Below are 8,849 nucleotides of genomic sequence, written 5' to 3'. Positions count from 1 at the left end.
TTTGTTTATTTATGTTGTTCTTTGCTGACCGCACCCCCGACAAACTTCTCCAATCATTAATCTACGGTCAACTATCTTCTGTTTTTTTTTTGTGTGTTTTTTCTTTTGACACCTTTCTATCTTATCCAACCTGAGGCAGTGAAGCTGAGCAGGTTCAAACATTGCTTTTGCCCAGCCAGTATTGGATTTAGCCAGGTGGATATGAACACAAGCGAACATAAGTTTACTTTAATTGTAACTAGTTTTGAGACTTAAACTTCTGCTATAACTATTTTACCAAAGACTTAACAATTACCTTCTTGATAATATAATAAAATACATGAAGTAGAAGTAAAGGGGGAGGAAAACATGTTCAGCTTATCACAGCTTTTGTGTTCATTTCCTTAGCAAATAGTAATGAAAAAAGATGTAACATCGACAGCATGCCAGGATTTAATGCTCAGGCCCTCCCAGATAATTATGCACTATCTCATCTAGTGAATTTCAATGGTAACCTGCATGAGCAGAAGGTAATTTCATGCTTAGAATTCCAGAGCTTATGTTTCTATATTCCAATTACTTATTCTGATGTTGGCAATGTAATGTGAACAGCAAAACCTGTTGTAACGTATGGTCCCAATATATTAGAAATGTATATTTAGCTATTAAGAACTCTAAAGTCAGCACATAAATAACTCAATATTAACATTAAAATCTAGCCACAAACCTGTATATGTTGCACATGGATACTGGCAATGTTGCCAGAAATGATGTCAAATAAAATAGTATTTCAATTAATCGTCCAGTAGAAATTCCTTCGAATACTGTCTTTTTCCAGCCTTCGTGACCAGTAATGAATGTAACACCAAATAGAACTGTAGTCCCCTTTAAACAAATTTTGCTTATATTAATAAAATAAACTTTCCTATAATGAATAATTTTTTTTTTTTAATATTTATCACAATGCAGATTTTAATGATAACAATGAAATCAATACCAATACCATAATTTTCAAAAAAAATTTGGCCATATTTATATTTATTAATTAATTACATAAAATTAGAAAAATGATTTCTGAAAAATTAAAGTGTTTACACAAATGTATGAATACGCTCTATCTATTGAATCTAAGTAGATACTATTTTATATAAAGCAATAATTAAAGATACATAATACAGTTTAAATTTAAATAAAAATTAAAAATCTCAATAATTTCACACATAACAATAATTCCTGTCTGCTCCTTCTTAAAATCCAGAGAAATTGACAGGATATTACAAAAAATCTATTTCATCAGCAGCAAGAACGCATTTAAAAATGTTGATATTAATATCATAATGTGCTAACCATTGGAAGACCATGATATTGGTGTTATTCTTCATAGAAAATCTGATAAACCAGAAATATGCCTTATAGGTTGATTAATAAGCCATAATATTCCAATAAGTTGGCTCCAATTATTAAGTAACATTAGAAGCAATGAAAATCCAAGGAAAGTCTCTATGAAATCCTAAATTTAATTTTAAAAATGTTTTACCATAAGCTTAAATTGTTGAACCAGAAATAGTTAAAAAGTTTTCCAAATTTGTTCTCTCCAGGGCTAAGGGAGGAACTACTGAAATATATGCAACAGTGTCAACTAGAAACATTAAAGATGAAGTAAGTTCACAAACAAACAAACGGCGTCTATGTCTCCAAACAGACCCTACCACATTCAAATTTGAAGGGTTGGAGTTTTCTGAAGTAAAGAAGATGGGTGAAACTTATATATGCAGAGCTGCACAAAGTTAGCTATATCCTGGGTGAATTTATAGTGAAGTCAACAGAATACAAAACAAGGACTAGAGCTCCTTGAACAGGAATGCTTGTGAGGGTTTGAGAGTAGTGGCATTTGATTAGAAAGCATAGTGACTAATGATTCTAATAGGGCAATGTGGTGAACAAGAGGAGATTCTAAAGAGGTGGATGAGTTACCAGTGGGAGCACAGATAGAGTGCTTTAATTTTCCTTCCAGAATACGGTCAGCCAAGGTAGCTAAATCAAATAGATGTTTGTTATGGGTAGCAGCAAGTATGGACTTAGCTGAATGAGGTAACCAATCTAGAAATAGAGAGCGAATAAACTCAGCTTGATATACTAAAACGAGCAAGTGATAAGTAAGAAGTTTTTTTTCCCACTAACTGCAATTCTTTTAACAATTTTTTGGCATTCAAATAATCTAACATTCTATTTGCCAATACCAAATTTTTGGCTTTTTGCAAGAAAATGGCAGACTTTAAATTGCATCTTTATTTATCTGAGCATCATGCTTAGATTTTTCTTTCACAAATTTCTTGGCACTCTCGCCTTTACCAGAACTTCTATAATTTGAAATAATGATGAAAATATAGTAAAAAAAATTCATAGTCAAAAGTATTGAAAACTGTCTTACCAGCATGGACAAATCATAGCCCCATGGTAGAAATAAGACACCAGTTAAATACTTTTCCCAATGAGTTGTATAAAAAGTGAGGAATACGTTCCAGCATATCATGTAAAATCTGGTAAAGAAGTTAATTACAACTTAATTAGATAAAGTAAAATGAACATTAAATAAACTAGTAAAATGAACATTAAATAAACTAGTAAAATGAACATTAGTTTAAATGTGCCAAATAGAGTAACTTACTCCACTACCTGAAAGGTTGTATGCTGGGTTCTGACCTACTGAAGATACTATATAGACAAACTGGAATGAGAACAGCAGTCCATGAGTCTAAACCATGATCGAACAGTTCTCCCAACGGCCCACAGGTACCAGTCCGTCTCGCCTGCTTACCATCAATACCATCTTCAAGCAAGGAAAAGAGATTAAAAAGTTATAACAAGGTAGTGAAAAAAGAACAGCAAGAAAATAATTTAAAAAAAAAATTCATAACAACCAAATATCTCACTTAGTAGCTGTCAATACACAAGTAGTCACACAAATTTGTTCATACTAGAGAGATATTTTCAATGTTTACACTTTCAAAAAACATAGTATTTTTAAATCCATTTAAATAATAATATGAAAATTATTTAACCTCTTGGTAAACATAATTTTAATCATTTCCCTTGATGTGTTCATCACTTAAAACTTAATGTAGCCTTATTAAATTATTCATATGAAGAGTTTTGAGCATAAAGATTTAATTGCTGATTTTCTCAATTTTAACTAAAAATCCTACACTTTTTAAAATCATTCTTCTCATGATGTATGTTTTAAAACTAATTTTTCACTGGTATTAGATGCATTTAACATTTTTAAAAGCTTGGTTCTTCCGTTTCAGAGTAAAGCCTTCTACAGTCCTAAGAAATATAATTAAAAAATTCATCAAAGATGGACTTCTTAATTATGAAATCTCTCCCGAATACCATTGTTGGATTGATCTAATTACTAAAATAAAAAAATCCAGTATTTAGCATTCAAATCTTCATATTATGAAACCAAATAATGCTAATCAGATCAATTCGTTCTGGAAAACTCGATAATGCTGAATATACAAAGATATTGCTAGTAGGATATGTAAGTGAAGCAATAAGGACCTAAGAAGACTAGGTCTTGTGCAGCATGGATACACTGCAATTTTTATAGCTAACATCTGACCTGCATTATAACAAGAAATCTCTGCATAACTATATCCATGCATTTGAATTCAAATGTATTTTGAGGACAATAAAAAAAAAAAAAATAAATTCAGAAGAAGGTATCTTTAATTTAATTTCAAATATACCCGATAATAAACATAAAAGATTAAAACAGCCAGAATAAAAGATAAAATTAAATTTGATCAAAATTCAAAATATTTATGTGTTAAATGTTATCATTGGTATCTACTCAGTCTTCCTAAGGCTAAGGATAGGCTTCCAGAAAGATAAGTTGCTGAACAGTTTAGAAAACTAATTTGAAATCTGGAGAAATCATGTATTTTTGTACACTAACTACCATCATAATGCCAACCCATTTGTATCTCTTAACAGATGTGTTGACCAGATTGATGACTTTAAATATTTTTCCAGTGTAAGATCAATTATTAGTAAGGGTCTATTTTAAGGATGGGATAGTCCAGAGCACTGAATTCCTAGCTCTTAAGTCCAGGTATGTGTTCAGAGAATTTGATTTTTGTAACTTCATTAGTGGATTAATTTTGGAATCAACAGACACTCCTGGGGCCTATCCAGTCTTTATAAAAAGGGTACGTGGTCCTTCATTGAGATAGAAGACTTTTAAAGATAAGACTAACTAAGGAGATGAACAAAAAACTTTGCTTACTTTATAGTACGGGTGACATCAATATATTCAACTCTATCTTCTACTCAACATTTTGGGAAATCTAACCTGAGCAGTGAATTTCAATGTAAATTTGTAACTCATACTGGTCACCATACTGGACCCAATATTTTGAATTTTGAAAAAAAAATTGAATTCTCGAGCCTTAAACAAATCTGAGCAGCGAGTTTCCAGAGAAATGGTGAATTAGAAATTTCAAGACCTTACTGAACCTTTACAATCTCAATTTAAATTAGTAACTTTTAAAAAAAAAATGGACACAGAGATGCAAAGGAAAATATATTCCTTAATCATTTTTCAATGAATTTGGATCCAAATCTACACCAATCATTATGGAAAGGCTAGATTGTTTTCACTAGTAGGCATTTTAAGCTTCAATTTGAGGTCTGCAAAATTTTTTTGTAAGATTGAAACTAGTTTAGGGCATGGGGTGGTTAGATTCAACACAGAATGTAAACATAAAAAATTCAAAGTTAAATGTTTTTGTCCAACGGACTACATTGGATTAATATGTAAGGGGTGTTATCAGGTTTTCGATAAGATTACTGAGGAACTATTGGTTTCTGATAAGATCAATAAACTCATTTTACATAAGATATTTGTGATAACAGTCAGCACTCATTACCTAAATATTATCTCCTATCATAAACCATTAACAAAAATACTTAAGACTCTAATATTATCTAGTCTTAGGGCCATTAATAAACTTAAAACTATCATTGTCATCATAAGGGTCTTATCTCACTCTTATACTATTCTGATATTGTCTTATCTCATTCTTGTACTATTCTAATATTAACTATCATTCTCAAAATATTTAAATTTTATAAATATATCTCATTACTAGTATTTTTTTCACTCTTCATTAATTTATTTCCCACTTAAATATTAGTTACTCTTCCATTTTTAATTTTATAATCTCTAATTTAAGCCCATCGATATTCCCAAAAAATATTGTCTATCTACCCCTCCTAGTCTTTCCTGTAGTTTATACTCAGTATCATGTTGTCTCAATACAGAACTTCTTCTTTATCTCCCATTGCTTTTAAGTGATCATTATTTATGAACACTATTATTTTCTGAGGTATCAAATACTAACATTTCTTAACACATTACAATCTCAAGGGAATATTATAACCTATATCACTTTAAAGTGCCTACTTAACATGTGTCTAGTTATCTAACCAGAAAACAAGTTCTTAACTTTTAACAAATCGATAAAGATAAAAAAAAAAAAAAATAATCCATCTAAAATACTATAGAAATCATTAGGAAAAATAACTATTTATTTACTCTTGAGTATGGATACATAGCGAACTCACACTGAAGTTAACAAAACAGCCCATTGCTGAAGGTAAATTGCTGTGGGATAATAAATTTTATAATAAAGCAAACATAAATTTTATTGAAGCAACAAAAGATTTCGATTATTCAATAAAAATGGCAACCACAATTTTATATTTGAAACAAACAAAATATTATAATGTTTATAAAAGTTTATAATTATTAAATAGTGCTTGGAAATGTAATTCATATAAAATATTTAATTGGGAATCAATTTAATATTTCATTAAAACTACAATGGTTTTTATTAACTAAAAAATATTTTTGAAGTTGCCATAAGGTTATCTTATTTTTTATAGTTTCTTAACACTTTTAAAAGAATCTCTACTTACAACTGAAAAATGCAGAGAGGGTCTTCATCAACTAAAACTAGACTATCAATCAAGGTTCTATTGCAGTGAAAAATGCAACCTATTATCCTCACTCTACTCTAAAATTTTAATTGCCAACACTTATTTATTCATTTGGGCCAAACATATTGTTAAGCTTAGATATTTGGACCAATATAGCAAAAATTATTATTATTATTAACTCGGCTCCACAACTCGATGTCGAGTCCTGGCCTCCTGCAACAGCCTCCAACAATCATTACGATCTTGTGCGGCCACCATCCAGGTTCCTCACTCCCATCATGGTCCTGGCATCACCACTCACACCATCACTCCATCAAAGGCGTGGTCTTCCTCTGCGTCTTGCTCCATGTATTACCTCGGTCACTATTTTCCTTGGCAGATCCTATTGGATCCTTAAGCTTCTTGATGTTGTATCGGTTAGGCTTCTGTCCAGGTGTATTTGTTTTCCCAAGTGCTATTCGTGCATAGACATGTGCGATACTTAGAAAGTGATCGGAGTCCACATTTGCTCCTCTGAATACCCTCACATTGCGGAGATTGGAAATATGTCTATTGTCAATAAGGATATGATCAATCTGATTTAATAGCAGAAATTATATAAAAATAAAACTTACTTGAAAAATAGACCAAAAGTAACAAATGTGTAGTAGAAATGAAACTTATAACTTTCTGGGGAAAATAACTAGCAACATACATTGTTCGGAAAAAAAAAAATTGTAATTCCTAACAAAACACAACAGCTCAAACCAACTTTTCCAAGCAAATATAAATCAACTTTATGTAATTTGCACATCTAATCAGTGTTGCTATATGATCTCAATTTCTATGGGTTTCTCCTATCATATTCTGCTTGCATTCAAGATAATATTAGATATTAAATCAATCAAATTTTGGTGACATTACCATTTATTCTGATGAAATGTTATTTCAATGGACAAGTCACCAGTATCTATAACATTTTGAGAACTTTTTTCTCAACAAATGATTGAAGTACATGACCGATGATGAACTAGTATCTCATCTTGAAAAAAAAAAAAAATGGTTTGATAGATTATAATTCAAATACTTCCAAATTAAACTATAGTAATTCTAATTTTTGCATATATGTAGTATTGTCTCACAAAGTTCATGTCTATCATAAAATGATAGAAAATGTCACAGAAGGCAAACATCGCCATCACTGTTGAATGCCTTATATTATAATAAAAAAATGTTATAGAACAAGATAGGTAATTTATAGTTAAATTTATTCATGCAAGCTCCAATAGCAATCATTGTAAATCATCAGCAACTACAATATTGATAGCATAAAAGAAAAAAAAGTATGATATTATTAATATATAAATAAATTACTCATTCATATTTTATCACCCATCTAAACATAATTTGCCATTAACCATCGAAGGACCCACCCTCCAGACATCAAAACACCCCTGCATACCATGTAGCTTAATTAAGGTTCGCTCACTCATAGGTACGCACCTTGGACAACAAATGGTAGAACTGGTTTGATGTTCTGTGATAGTTCTAGATTTTTGCTATTCATTTAAGATGCCTAAGTTTTTTTGAGTATCACTAAAACATATCCTTTAAAATTTTTTGGGACTAAGTTTGATTATTATTAACAAAAACCTCTACTATTTATTTGTTTTTCTTTTTAATTAATCAAACATGTGTCCTTGACACAGGAAAAATTGATAACTGGTTAGAATTAATTATAAAATAATAGATGAATCAATTTTTTATTCAAACCTTTTTCTTTTTGCCTAGTAACAATAACCAATGGAGAAGATGATCATGAGAAAGGTTTCATTGAAATAAAAACAACTATGACTTACCTAGAGTGTAAGAAACAAATATCAGTATGCTAACAGCTAGGAAGACCCAGGCTGGAATAGGAACTGTACCAGGAATCCCAGATGAGGCCCAAAAGTGATAATCATAGAAGGACAGTAGGAAACAGGCAAAAGCCATCATAAGAAAGCCAACAAAAGTTAGCATGTTAGGTGCCAGCCACATAGGACAATACTGCAAAAATAGAAGTATCATCCACTATATTAATTTTGTCATGTAAAACATTTATAAAAAAAAGTATAATAAGGAATGGCCAAATGGCACTCATCATAATATAAATTATTAAAAAATAATATTTTTTTTACATCTGAAGGAGAATAATAATAATAAGAATATTTAAGAACTATAAAATTGGCATACTAAATTTATTACACAATTGATTCTTTACAATTGAACTGTAAGAAAATAAATTATATTATTACATCCCTTAATAAAACTTATTAATTATTAAACTTAAAATCAATTACGAGAAAAATGTTTTTTTTTTCTTAAACTTTTAAACCATATTAATGAGACAGGGGAAAATTTAATCAAAAAATCTATCACGACAAATCTATTTGATAACTTATATGTTATCAAAATTCATATAACAAATTCTCATCAATAATTTACTTATTGTATTTTTCTTTTAGATTCGCCATTCCTGCAAAAACTAGAGAATTAAATACTAATGTAAGGAAAAAATAGGTTATCAAATATTTCAATTTCATCAAAATGTTTCATGGAAGTATATTTAGTTAACTAATATGGATAAGTGAATTTGGGATATGAAAATAAAAGTGATGGAGTGCATAGGAAATGAAGTTTTTTCTCATTCAATTATAAGCTGAGTACATAGTGTATGCTATATACTCCGATTTTAATAAACATTTTTGGTGATACTACATTGAAAACAATTTAAAACAAATAGGAACACACAGGCTGAGGTAAATTATGTACTTTAAAAACCTTTAACACCCCCAAAATGTTGCTAGGATCGGTTTAAAGGTTCCTGAATTAATATATATATA

General features: G+C 30.0%; 1 protein-coding gene across 1 annotated transcript in view; it reads right to left on the bottom strand.

Moving 5' to 3' along the window:
- Positions 1–8,015, bottom strand: part of LOC106677171 (ethanolaminephosphotransferase 1) — a 24,979-nt gene extending 16,964 nt beyond the window's left edge. The window contains exons 1-4 of the mRNA XM_067047418.1: positions 7,824–8,015; positions 2,656–2,809; positions 2,411–2,519; positions 707–864 (exon numbers count right to left, since the gene is read on the bottom strand). Of these exons, the coding sequence (XP_066903519.1) occupies positions 707–864; positions 2,411–2,519; positions 2,656–2,809; positions 7,824–8,004 (602 nt within the window). The 5' untranslated portion in view covers positions 8,005–8,015. The remainder of the gene's footprint in view (positions 1–706; positions 865–2,410; positions 2,520–2,655; positions 2,810–7,823) is intronic.
- Positions 8,016–8,849: the final 834 nt, after the last annotated feature.

The sequence above is a fragment of the Halyomorpha halys genome, unplaced genomic scaffold (genome assembly GCF_000696795.3).
Source record: "Halyomorpha halys isolate HHAL.00 unplaced genomic scaffold, Hhal_1.1 Scaffold90.1, whole genome shotgun sequence".
Lineage (NCBI taxonomy): Eukaryota > Metazoa > Arthropoda > Insecta > Hemiptera > Pentatomidae > Halyomorpha > Halyomorpha halys.
This window is presented reverse-complemented; position numbering and strand designations above follow the sequence as displayed.